A 13167-nucleotide genomic window follows, 5' to 3' on the forward strand; every position below is an offset into this window, starting at 1 on the left:
GCCCTGCCCTGCATGCTTTATGCCTAGCAGTCAGCTTCACCTTCTGGAGATGTACTGATGTCTGCAACTTGTACTGATGTCTGAATAAGTGGTGAAGTTTATATTACCATCACTTTGTTGAAAGCAAAGAAGTTCCACAAAACCATGTATCTTTTGAATTGTTTAACCATAAGTTTGTAAATGTTTCTCTGATTTATTTATTTATTTATTTTTTTCTTTTAAATTCTTTTTTGAGGAGCATAGCGCTTCTGTGGTTGGGCACTTTGTGAAAGAGACTCATTCTGTGTCAGCTTTGCCATGGGACTGTATCTCCACATTCCTGTGTTAAATAGGTGCTGGGGGGGCATGCTGGGATTCTGTGAGCATGTAGGGGCATCGAGAGCCTGCTTGTGTACCGGGGTGGGGGGGGGGGGGGGGGGAGGTTTGGGGGTTGGTCCTCTGGCTGGGCTGTACCGAGCAGGATGGTACGGAACACCTGCTAAATATATATAAATAAAATAAATATTATAAATAAATAAATCCAGGAAAATGTTTTTTATTTATATAACTCTTTAGTGAAGTGAAGTCACTGATGATATCAGGACATATCAGACCCACAGCATCATATCAGCTGGCGAACTGTGCTTATGAATGATTAATTCTCCTCTCAGGAGACCTGGAACTGAAGAGTATGCCTGCTGTCCTGAGCGATGCATGTAATGGTTCACGTTTCGGAGGCTTCAGCCAGTCTAGCGGCGTTGCCGGTGCATGTGTGACGTGTCATTTCCCCGGACCACCCTGAGGGAGGCTCATATTCGTAAAGGGCTCTCATGTCAGGCCGTCTCTCTCGCTGTTGTTTCTGAGCAGCGGACTCTGTCGTTCGGGGATTAGTGGCGACTTCGCAGCATCGTTGCAGCCTTCTTTCCCATCAAGCCCAGTGTCCTAACTCGAGTACAGTGGTAATCATTTAAGTCGGCAAATTAGTAATGGATAACCTTGGTGTCATGGCAGTAGAAGCGAGGGTGAACTTCCTGTCAGGCAAGTTAAATGGGGGGTGGGGGTGTCTGTATAGATGGCTATATACTGAGGACACTCCCTGAGAGTGACATCAAGACTTCCATGTGTGGTTTGGGATTTCCATGGAAAATGTCAACATGTACAAGCCGCTCTGGCAATAAAGTAGGTGATTCACCTGCATCAGAAGTACGTCTGAACTGCAGGGTATCACAAGAAGCCAGAAAGTCTTGCTGACCTATTGATTAGATGATCTAAACAGACCATGGTAATAACCTCTGATGTCCTAATGGCTTTGGAGAACTTCAGGCATTCTGGTATGACAACAACCGTGTCCTGGAAATGCCCTACACATGGGGGAGGAATTCCAGTTAGCTGACGCCTGAAGTTTTAAGATTTAATTTATTTCTGTGGTGGAAAGTGGCTCTTGGAGTGTGAAATGACTGTTATTACTGTCGGGGCAGGTGAGGTATTTGTCCTCTGGTGATGCATTAAACTGCAGTGACCAGAGCAGCAGCTGCAGCAGAGACGCCCAGTGGGCACCCTGATTCCACAGCAGGCAGATGTTTGTCAGGAAATTGCAGTGTAGGTATTCCTGCAGAGGCAGGAAACGTTCATCACTGCCAGACTGCGGGTCCCACCTCAATCCAAATATCCCTGTAGCTTTGCTTTCTGTGTTAAGATGAGTTCATGGGAGTCACTTCATGTTACTCTAAATTACTGCAGAGTGAAAATTGTGTATTGCCTGTGTTAAAATTAAAATTCAATTAAAAGTTATTTGCAATTTTCACAGGTTCAGAAGTACAAGTACATTAGAATTCTTAAACAGTTCCATCTATCAATATTTTAAAACTATTCTGATATCAGTAAAAATTATAAAATAGATAATAGACAACCAGGGTGCTTGATTGATAGATAAAGAAGGTAATTCGGGGGACGTAATTTAAGAGTCTTGAGTCCAGGTTGGGAGTGGTGGTACTCAGAAGTAATTTCACTGGTTGGTTGGTTAGTTGGTCGATTGGTTACTTTGAGCTGATTAAAGTCTTTATAGCTGAGAGATTATGGTTTCTTCCAGTTTGCTGTTGATGATCACCTGTTGTAGACCTGGGTACATTTGAGGAGGTGGTTTGTGTTTCAGATGTGATGATTTCCTGCTGATGTTCTTCCCGCTCTCTGGGCCTCGTGCGGCCCGCGGACCTCACTCTGTCTTACCGAGCTCCCTTTCCCCTTCCAGATGGGCTGCACCGCGTCATGGCGCTGTGCACACTGCGCGTCACCATCATCACCGACGACATGCTGACCAGCAGCATCACGGTCCGCCTGGAGAACATGTCGCAGGAGCGCTTCCTGTCGCCACTGCTGGGGCTCTTCGCGGAGGGCGTGGCCGTCGTGCTGTCCACCCGGCGACACGACGTCTTCGTGTTCAACATCCAGAATGACACAGACACCCGTGGCGGCGTGCTCAACGTCACCTTCTCGGCGCTGCGGCCCGGCTCCGGCCCGAACCGCTACATCCCGTCGGAGGAGCTGCAGGAGCAGGTGTACCTGAACCGCACGCTGCTGCGCCTGGTGTCCGGCCAGGACGTGCTGCCCTTCGACGACAACATCTGCCTGCGCGAGCCGTGCGAGAACTACATGAAGTGCGTGTCAGTGCTGCGCTTCGACAGCTCGGCACCCTTCATCGCCTCCGACACCGTGCTTTTCCGGCCCATCCACCCCGTCAACGGCGTCCGCTGCCGCTGCCCGGCCGGCTTCACCGGCACGTACTGCGAGACCGAGATCGACCTGTGCTACTCTGGGCCCTGCCGCAACAACGGGCTCTGCCGCAGCCGAGAGGGCGGCTACACCTGCGAGTGCCTCGAGGACTTCACAGGTGAGGCTGCCCGTTGCCGGGACGACGGCAAGATCCTCAACCGCGGCCTAAACAGGAACTTCAGCACTGGTGTGAAACACGTGGCTCTCCTACAACTTTGGTTAATTCAATGCACACGCATTTACATGTATGTTACAGTCGTATTACCTTGTAAATAGGCTGTAGGGTTTGCAAATGACGGCAACACTTTTGATCTAGCTAATTTTAGATTTATAGTAGAATAATGCAGATTTGCCGTAACATTTCTTCTTGCCGAAGTGTCATGCCAGATGTGTGAGAGCTGGCAACCCTGTTTAAAGTACATTTAGTGGGAAAATAAGACTAGAGTTTCAAAACATGGTACCACAGAGGAAAAAGTGTTGTAAAATTCTAATATTCTTAAATAAGCTTTTTGCGCTGAAGCACAGTCTTTAAAAACATATCTTTCTGTCTATAAAGATCAGGAAAGAATGCTTTATTTTTCAGTGGTCTTGAAAGCATCATGTTATTCACCTGAGAGCCGGGAGGCTCGGTTTGGATGTTCACTGCGTATCCCTCAGGATCCCTCCATCTTCTCTGGTTCCCATCTGAATCGCCTGTAGGGGGAGTGCGACCTGTGATGGATCGCTGTCCCCCTGCCTTCTGCCCTGTCCTGCTGCTAATTTGTTCCCCTATTACTCTGCTCAGCATAAGTTTTTGGAAGAAGGATGGATGTTATTTACCAGCAAGCATGACACTTTCCTATTTTATTTAACACTCCATCCACCTGCTTTCCGAATCATCTCCTTCAGCAAACAGTGCCTTATGGTTATCCTGTCCAATATAACAGGTTGATTAGTAACTGTGTTTTGCTTTGCTGTGAAGAACACTCTTGATTATGAAGCACGAACTCGTAAGTGTGTCGTTTGCACAAAGACTGTGAGACAGCCTGTCAGATTAAGGCTGGCTGCAGATGGGCCCCATTTTGCCGTTAATGTCCTTTATTGAGGGATCACAGAACAGCACAAAGTGTCAGGTTTCTTTAACCAAGTAGAGAGCGGGGAGCAGATGGACCGCAAGCCTGTCAGGACTCTCCATCTGCGCCTACAAAGCTGCCCGCTTGCTTGGCGTCATTACTTGGAGACTCTGAAATGTATCTCGACAAAGGCCATTATCTCGCCGGCACTGCGGTCATTACCAGCCCGCTGATATCCTGCATCCGATTAGCCATAACTACCCTGCCAGTGGATCTCTTTAGAACTCACAGGTGAACGAGGAAGCGATATGTGTTTGCCATCATTGGAGAATGTGGAAACAGGTTTAGTCAGTCTGTCGCTGGTGATGATGTTCACACGCAGTTGGCTGAGGGCAGACTCGGTCATCCTGTCGATCAAAGTCAAAGAATGACTTTACCAAACCTCAACAATCCGTGGAACCTTCCCAAAAGATTTCCAAAAATCTGGGAACTCACTGTAATCACCCTTGAAATATGTATTTGTGACCAAGGAACCTAGTTAAAGAATTACTGACATACTTTTTAGGGAAATCTCAGGTAAATGTAGGATAAGAGAGAACCAGGATTAGTATTATGCCCTGAGAGATGGTCACTGTTAGCTTCATAGTGATATCACACGCCAAAGGAGCAGAATTTTGGCTGTACCTGAGTCTGATGGTGCAGTAGAACTGGGTTTTTGGTTTGTCCTTTGTGATTTGTTTGTTGATTCACTGCTCCATAGTTAATTGGTGATATTATAGTAAAAGTAAAATGTGAGTCTGTGGTCAGACTCTGTGGTGTTGGAAAAATGCAAAGTCATGTGACACTCCCCCCCCCCCCCCCCCCCCCCCCACCCCCAGGCGAGCATTGCGAGGTGGACGCCCGCTCTGGCCGCTGCGTGCCCGGCGTGTGTAAGAACGGTGGCAGGTGTGTCGACCTGCTGGTGGGGGGGTTCATGTGCCAGTGTGCCCCGGGGGAGTACGAGAAGCCGTACTGCGAGATGACCACCCGCAGCTTCCCGGGACAGTCCTTCGTCACCTTCCGGGGCCTGAGGCAGAGGTTCCACTTCACCGTGTCCTTTATGTGAGGTCCCCGCTTTAACATTCTTTAACGTTCCTCCCCATTTGAATGTGCGAAGTAGCTCCAGAACATTCCGGAACATTGTAGGGTTTTTGTAACATAATTAATGTCACTGAATGCCTCAGTCTCTCCATGCATGGCTTTTTTATCTTTTCAGCGGCTTTCTCATACTTTTAAAGTGTTACCCCCCCCTCCCCCGGGAAAGTCAGCTCCTGTCTGGCCAGCATCCTTTCCAGTGGGAGCAGCCCCGCGTTATGACTGATGTGACACCATGCTTGCATGCTCACAGGTTCGCCACACGCGAAAGGAACGGCCTGCTGCTCTATAACGGGAGATTTAACGAGAAGCACGACTTCATCGCCCTGGAGATCGTGGAGGAGCAGGTGCAGCTGACCTTCTCTGCAGGTGAGGTCTCGTGATGGTATGCATGTTACCCCTTTTGAGGGGCAAACTGGGATTGACCTATTGGACGTATGTAAATTATTTATTGGTTACTTCCAGTAATGGATTTCCCGGTGCATGCTGGGAAGTGGAAGGGCCAACATTCAGTTCAGTTCAATTTTTTTTATATGGCACCCTGACCCTAAGGCACTAATGAGTGTATGGCAAACATGGCTGCCTTGTTGCACTACTGCTCAGAATGACAGGGAGTGTAGACCTGTTGGCAGAGGTGGAAATTTCAGGTCCAGAAAGTAAAAATCCAGACCAAGATTTTGTTTCAACCAGCCAGTTGAGCACTCAGGGTCATTCCTGCCTTCGGTAAATATTCCCTAAACCCGTGGCACATTTTTATCCGTTATCTCCAACAATATCTCGCTTATTAGTGCTGTGTGATTAAATCTGAGCAGCTGAGCAGGTTAGTGAGCTTGGCTCTGATTTTAGCCCCATTTATCAGCTTGTTATCCTCAGCGACGGATCTCCTTTGGCCATGAACGGCTAAGCCGCAGTGGACCTTGTTTATTTGTTGTCTTCCCTGAGTTTCCCTGACGGTGTGTTTAGGAGAAGATCTGAGGCTTCACTCCACTCGTTTTCCACCCGGTTTGAATCTCGGTTTCTCTACTTTCCAGGAGAGACTAAGACAACTGTGACGCCATTCGTCCCGGGAGGCGTCAGCGACGGACAGTGGCATTCCGTCCGGCTGCACTACTACAACAAGGTAAGCGAGAGCTCCGGTCTAGTCAAAGGCCACCGTGGTCCGTCAGTCATGAACTGCGAAGCTGCAGATGTCGGTGCTCCTGCACCTCCGGGGAAAACTGAGCTACCATCTTTGGTCAACTGGCTGGAGTGAAATTTTCTGTTAGCATTGTCTCGTGGCTCAGCTGTTCCGAATCCACTTATGGGGGGACAGAAAGCTCTGCCCTTTCACCCTCTGTCCTTCGTGAAAGCACCAGTGTCCCCATTTGGACCACTGCGACAAATTAAACCCTAAATAGACTAAGGTCGCTTTTCCACCGCACCAGGTACTGTACTTTCGGTACTTTCGGTACTTCCATAAAGTACCAAAAGTATGGTACTTCTTTTGAGTCGGTTGTGCACTGGCGTAAAAACTGGTACCGGCGCCAAATGACATCATCACAAAGCGCGGCTCGGTATTTCTTTCGCTGAATTCAAACATGTTATTATGATCCTTCACTTTCCTGTTGTCCTGCTTAAGTTTTCTGATTTTCAAGCAGCATTGTCCAGTGTTTCGTGTCCTCTGATAGGGTGTTTACTGGCCTCATGACCTACTAAGAACAGGTTTTATTAGATTTAAGGTTTATGACTCAAGAATCCTGCGGACTGTTCAAGCTGCTGATTTGGGAGGGGTGGGGTGGTTAAAAGCCAACAACGGGGGGTGGGCTCTGAGAGTGTTGGGGGATGTGGGGAGTAGACCCTTGTGTGACCTATGGGCTGGTTTTCAGTTTGGTGACTGGGGGGGGTCTTCCCTTAATGGCCAACCAGGGTGGGGCAGGGGCAGCTCACCCACTGTATCACTGTAACTTGCTAAAGACGCTTTCACTCCAGCATGAGGAAGTCAAGGTGATTTAAAGTGAAACATTTAAATTTAAATGAGAATTTTTCTTATTTTGTCGACGAGTGAAATTAAATTTATGTTCAAATCCCGAAACATTTTACTGTGCAAGTTTAGCTTTTGACAGCCAATCAGTTTTTCTTTTTAGCATGACAATTAATAACGGAATATTAGAATTATATAAGGGTAGTTCAGAACGAGCTTTATCGGTTGTTTCATGTTCCAGCACTTGCATTCTGTCCATTAGCTGTGTTGCAATACAGTAGTAGGCTTGTTGAGGTAATGAAATCTCCGTGGCGATGAAAGCGAGAGACATTTCCGGCTCCTCGCCGTCTCAGCCTGACTAAAATGAGCTCGTCTTTCGTCACGCTTCTCAATTAGACACTAGATGCGGAGATCAATAGAAAGGCTAGATAAGTGCAGCCAGAGCTTGGGAGCGCTGCTCTTCTTGGCCAATGAGGTGTGTCGTGTCTCTCTATCTCTCTCAGCATATCTATGCTTCTTTGCCAGTGACGGACACTGAGCTGGACCGTAGGATAGGTCCCACATGTCACATGACCTACATGCCTCTGTTTCAGACCCAAACATCCTGTGATTCATGGTCAAAACTGCTTTTCCATAGGAAGAATTTCATTGTTTCTTGTTGGGTTGTTCTTATTGTTACAGCCATAGATCATATTTTATTATATTCATTTATTATGCACTACTTAATTATTTCATATTTGTCTTGTGTTTGTATACTTATTGAATATTTAGTTGTAGTTACAGTAATATCTGCTTCTGTTGAAAGTGAGAAAGACTCATGGGCAGGTTGTTCGGATGTGTAACATGCACAAACAAAGAAGTGACACAATTTTAAATCCTCTTTGGACACCAAGTGTGTTTACAGTCTTGCCTGCGAATGAATGTATTTGTACCTAGAGACTGGCTAACAGCAGTCGATCAGTGGTCAGGTAGTTCTGTAGAATAAAGTCTGATCACCAAAACTTTATTTTTTTTTATTCACCCCATGAAAGCATCTACTCTGTCATCCATCTCTTCCCCATAGGATTTATCCAAAATGGCGGCATCAGGCCCCAGAAAATATGGCAAGAAATAAGTTATAATGAATAAGAACATGGCTGGTGTGAAGAGTATTGACTTTGGAAATAGACCTGAAGGTTGCTCCATTGGTCTCCATAGAGCTGCTTTTCAGAGCAACTGTAACTGACTTGCTTTTGTGAAATATGTCTCTGTAATAAGTGGGTAGATGTTAGAGTTACACTGAATAACAGTGAAGACATTTTAGGGCTAAACGTGCCCCTTGCTGAATAGTTGGCGTGGGGGGGCGTGATCTCAGTAATGTTACTGCCCACAAGCTCACGCTCACCTGCCATCTCCGGGGTATTGCTGACCCCCTCCCCTTCCTCAGACTGTCACCTCCAGAGAGAGGTCAGAGCACTTAAACAGATCCATTCCTGACCTCACACCAAAGGATTATCAGTACAGGTGTCTAACTTACCTGTTCTGTCACCGGCAGCAGTCCCACTGTTTCCAGTTTACTTTATCTCTGTATGCTTTAGCCTGTGGCTGTTTGAGGTGCCTTCATTTTCCGTACAGCTGCAGACCTTACAGTGCTGTTTACTTTGACATCATGATAATTTTTCTGCCGCAAAAGTATATTACTATACCTGAAGGCAGACTGGTTTTTCTAATCGTGTTTATTTAACGTGATTTTAAGGAGATCCATGCAGACAGTATCCATGTTGCATTCATTCATCCTCATTCCCACGCATGTGCAGACCGTTGTGGTTCCACCCTGGTACGAGGGGAACCTCTCTCAGTTTAGACCGTGAAGCGCAGAGGGCTGCTTCTGGATTGGTCCGGCTCCCCCGTGCGGCGGCCCGGTGCAGGGTTTCTAACGCAGGCTTTCTCTCTGTAACCCCCCCAGGACAGCCTGCACTTCCCGGACTCCACTGGGGCGTTACGGGTCTCCCTTTATACAGCCTGGCTGGAGCTGAAACATAAGGAGGTAATGTGGGCCAGCCTAGCTCTCCGGTGAGGTTGCCTCTGGTTCTGATCTCCAGAACCTTCTTGGTTTGGGGTCCTCTCTTTCACATCTGGACCGTTAAGGCCTCTTTGGCCCGGCCCGGCCTGGCCCAACCCAGCTTGGCTCCTGACTCATACACAGACACCGGCTATTCAGTGCATGCATATACATTTTTGCATATAAATAAAGGGAATTAGTAGCTAAATTTACAGTGAAGAGCTGCTGTCAGGACCAGGACGCACTGCGTTGTGCTCAGTAATTTTTCGGTAATGATGATGTTGCGGGCTTTTTGGCATAAGGTGACAGATATTGATTGATGACTGACAATAATTAGACTTTGTCATGACTCGTTAGCAGAATTCAGTGTTAATGTCGTGAAAGTGAAGGGAGACACTCAAAGGGGTGGTCGAGTTTCCCTGGGATGATAAAAAAAAAAAAAAATCATTTTAAAATGATTTTGACTAATTTTGAGCTGCAGTGTGTTGAATCTTTATAATTGAAGTACTGCAGATTTCCATGGAATGTCTAGGAAAATGGGAGTTTTTGTTTAATTGTGAAACACCTTGTTACTCCAGGTACTCTAGCTGAAATGGAACCATAAGATGGGTATCGACTTCCCTGTGGTTATGGGCGACAGCAGGTTACATAAAACCCCCCTAGAATTTTATCATATTGTGCTGATTCGTCCCTCTCCCACAGTCCTGGATCTGCTCTACGGGGGTTGGGGGGGGGCTTCTGTTGCTCTTCTTTATTTTAAGGACTTGAAACCTGAAAGAGGGATGGTGTGTCGCTCAGCAGGTTTGGACGCTGTTCTTGCGACCGGAAGGTCGTCGATTCAGATCCCATGGTGATTTACTTCACCATTGGGACCCTGAGTAAGACCCAACTTCAGTTGCTCCAGGGACTGCCTGGCCCTGCTCTTCAGTTGGATGCTGCTTTGAATAAAAGCATCTGCTAAATAAATTAATTGTAAGGGCAAGAGACACATCAGCATTGGCTACTGGGTTAGGCTGGCAGCGTCGCTGGCATTGTCTGGGTGCCTCCTGGGCATTGTAGCGTTTACCTGGGCACTAGGCCTCAGCTCGTATCCTCCCCATGCATTACCTCTAACCCTACAGGTACTTCACCTTTTCTATTGTAGCCATAAAACCTGCCATTTGCACTTCAAAATCTCACTTGTAAGCTTTTGTAAACGACGCGGAGTTAATTTCCCATAGTTTGACCCCCGGGGCGCTCTTCTTAATCGCCTAATTCCTGATTAATCTCGTAATTTTCCCTGCTCTGCCCTGACTTGCCTCTAAGTGCCCTTTAGAAGACACGCCATACTTGACACCACCCATAATTTGGATTCGGGGCATACTTGTGCTGGCTTGGTTAAACGCCAGGCCCATCCTTAAGCTCCTCTTACCACACGAACCACATCGCTTCATCTTCTGTCCTGTCATTTGACAGACATTTCTGTCACTAGCTGCAAGTCATTTTTGCTGACATCTCATTTTTATCTTGACATTTCATCTGTCCCTGGCAGTGAACTGTTTATAATTAACATCAAGACCGGGCGTTTTGCATAAATAGTCTTTGCTGAGACTAGGATTCAGCAATGGCTGTAGACTGTTTGGTAATGAGGACCCCCACCCCCTTCGCTGCTCGGAGGATGCAGTGGCTCCAGGTACAAGTGAGTCATTAAATTAAATGGTGGCCGGGGGGGTGGGGGGGGGAGAGATCTTCTCTTCACTGCAGTTAATAGACAAACACAAAATTCTTTTAACACATTTTCTCATTGGTTTGTCATCAGCTAGTAATTACCGTAGTTATACCGGCTTGTGTTAGAAGCAGTGTCCGGGTTAACATGAGGTGCTCAGTATCTAATAACATCCTGGCTACATGACCGAGGTTTCCTTCTTCTGAGTAATCATGGATGGTCAACTCCATCTGAATTTCCGGCAGCAGCTTCTGATAAAATTAGAATGAATGGTTTCTCTTCTAGTGAGGATGCGAGAGTGGATTAGTAAATTTTGACAGATGCTGCATTTGCAAACCATTCAGCCTTAGAGACTAAACACAGTAACCATGCTGTCATTGAAACTGAGAAAAGGCTTGTTTTGGTTTTAGTGTGGATTTTGTTGTTACTGTGATTTTCCACACTCTTTTCCTTAAAACCCAGTGCAGACACAAACAGCTTCTGTTGTGTCACAAAACAGAGCCAAAGAGACCTGATTTTGGGCATAACTCGATATTTTATAAAAAATGCAGGTGCTATATGTTGCATTTGAGAGGCAACATTTATGAAACCATTCATGAAAAATTACAATGTTTGGTTCAATTGGATTTCAGACCTCAGCCGCCTTTATCAGCCCCTGGGGCCCTGAGGCTGAGAGGCCCTGGAAGGTTCCGGAGAGCCAGCTGGACGGGTCACATTAAGCTCATTGGACGGCATTCCAAAGCCTTAAAGCCTAATGATGCTGAAGCCATTTGGAATAAATATTTAAAGACCAGATCCACATACCTCATTAAACATTATTTTTATATTGTTTGTGTTGTTGAGGGAAGCAAATAACCTTAAATTCATCAGGGCTTATCTTGCCAATCCTGTCGTCTAGTGGACATGATTCTATAAAAAGAGAGACTTCCTCAGTGCAGGCTGTACAGTTATTATTAGTCATCCATCTGGTTTTTATAGAAAGATTTGACGAATTTGGCTTTGTAATGAACATGTAACATTTAGAAGCAGCATGTAAGTATAGCATAACATCCTAACATACCCTGACAACTTCAGTATACATTAATAACAAGCATTATATGATTGTAAATGTATAATGTTTGTTATTACTTGTATATATTACAGTTGTCATGTCTTGTTCATTGAAAGTGTTATGATTGCAGTACTTTAAGACGTGCTGATTTGTAGTTACATGCTGCTTATGAATGTTCTAGGGATGCATTATGAAGGCGCACTGAACGCAAATTGCTACCCTTTATTGATCCCCTTGCAGAATTCCCTCTTCGCCTACCCCATCTTTTACTCACACACTGACACACGCACACTCTCACACACGTACACACATTCAGGGGAGAGCAAGCTTGAGGGTCACACCACAGGGTCAGCCGGCATGCAGCGCCCTTGGCGCTTGGGGTTAACGGCACAGAGTGTTAGTCCACTCAGCCACACAGCGCCCCCTAGTGCAGAGCCTCGGAGAGTGCCTGCAACATTCTCCATAATCGTTGTGCATGCTGTGATAGTGCTCTTTAGATGCACCAGTCACTTTCACTTCAGTTGCTCATCAGTACCAGACTTTTCTATCAGTGATTTATTAGCTCTGATTCTTCTTCAGTGATGTCAGTTTTTTTATATATAATTTACTGTGTGTGTTCATGTGGTTTCTGGAAGTTTCTCATTGTCTTGGCTGAGCTGATACCTGATTGTCACGCAATGACTGTGTTTTTTCTCGCTTGTTTTGCGTCTGTCTGTCAGCGTGACTGATCCCCCGAGCCTCGGGCTGCCGGCGTTAGCAGTGAAGGCCGCTCACGTGGGGTGGTCCCAGTGAGGTCTGCAAGCAGCGTCCGTGATTGTCGGAAAGGTCACAAGCTGCCCAGCCCCCCTCATTTATATGTTGGTTGGCAGCTGTCCAGGGGTGTAACCCTGGCGGGTAGTGTTTAAGCGCCTCAAGCTTCAATTCGGTGCTTAATTTAAAAGGAGCCACTTGCAGGAGACTAACACAAGGAAACCCCAAAGGCTGTGTTTGGAAGGTGGTCGGTTCAAATCCCAAGGTTGGTAGAGTGATTTCACTCGCTTGAGCAAGGCCCTTATTTGCTAATGGCACGGTCTGACCCTGCTTCCACTTCGTATACAAGCATCTGATGGATAAAAAAAAATACTCATAGCAGTTCATGTTAAAGCTGTTGTCCCACCGCTTGCTACCTGCCAACTCCCTCCCTTTCCCTGCTGACAGCAGTGAGATTACTGGGACAGTTTAGCATTTTTATTCAGTGACTCGAAGTACCAATAATGACTTCTGGCAGCCCATGTGACACGGCCTACAGGAAAGTCCCTGGGCTTCGTCAGTCATCATCCTGCACCGCCACCCTCCCACAGGAAACTGACTGAACGTGCTCACACCCGGAACAAGAAGAAATCAGGGGCAGCGTTGGGCTGGGCGTGTGGTGCTGGTGTGGCATGGGCTCGAAGCTGGAATCCATCTACCCTTAAGGTTGACAGAACTGAACCTCGC

General features: G+C 46.7%; 1 protein-coding gene across 6 annotated transcripts in view; it reads left to right on the forward strand.

Annotated features, from left to right (window-relative positions):
• Positions 1-13167, forward strand: part of LOC125739306 (cadherin EGF LAG seven-pass G-type receptor 1-like) — a 50955-nt gene that overhangs the window by 18651 nt on the left and 19137 nt on the right. For 5 of the 6 annotated variants that reach the window (XR_007397118.1, XR_007397119.1, XM_049009274.1 and 2 more), the window contains exons 2-6: positions 2228-2866; positions 4679-4901; positions 5188-5303; positions 5966-6054; positions 8840-8920. Coding sequence is in view for 4 of the 6 variants with exons in the window: in XM_049009274.1 (XP_048865231.1) it covers positions 2228-2866; positions 4679-4901; positions 5188-5303; positions 5966-6054; positions 8840-8920 (1148 nt within the window). In the remaining 2 variants the exon portion in view is untranslated. The remainder of the gene's footprint in view (positions 1-2227; positions 2867-4678; positions 4902-5187; positions 5304-5965; positions 6055-8839; positions 8921-13167) is intronic. The other variant, XM_049009277.1, reaches the window with a different exon arrangement.

This window comes from Brienomyrus brachyistius, chromosome 3 (genome assembly GCF_023856365.1).
Source record: "Brienomyrus brachyistius isolate T26 chromosome 3, BBRACH_0.4, whole genome shotgun sequence".
Lineage (NCBI taxonomy): Eukaryota > Metazoa > Chordata > Actinopteri > Osteoglossiformes > Mormyridae > Brienomyrus > Brienomyrus brachyistius.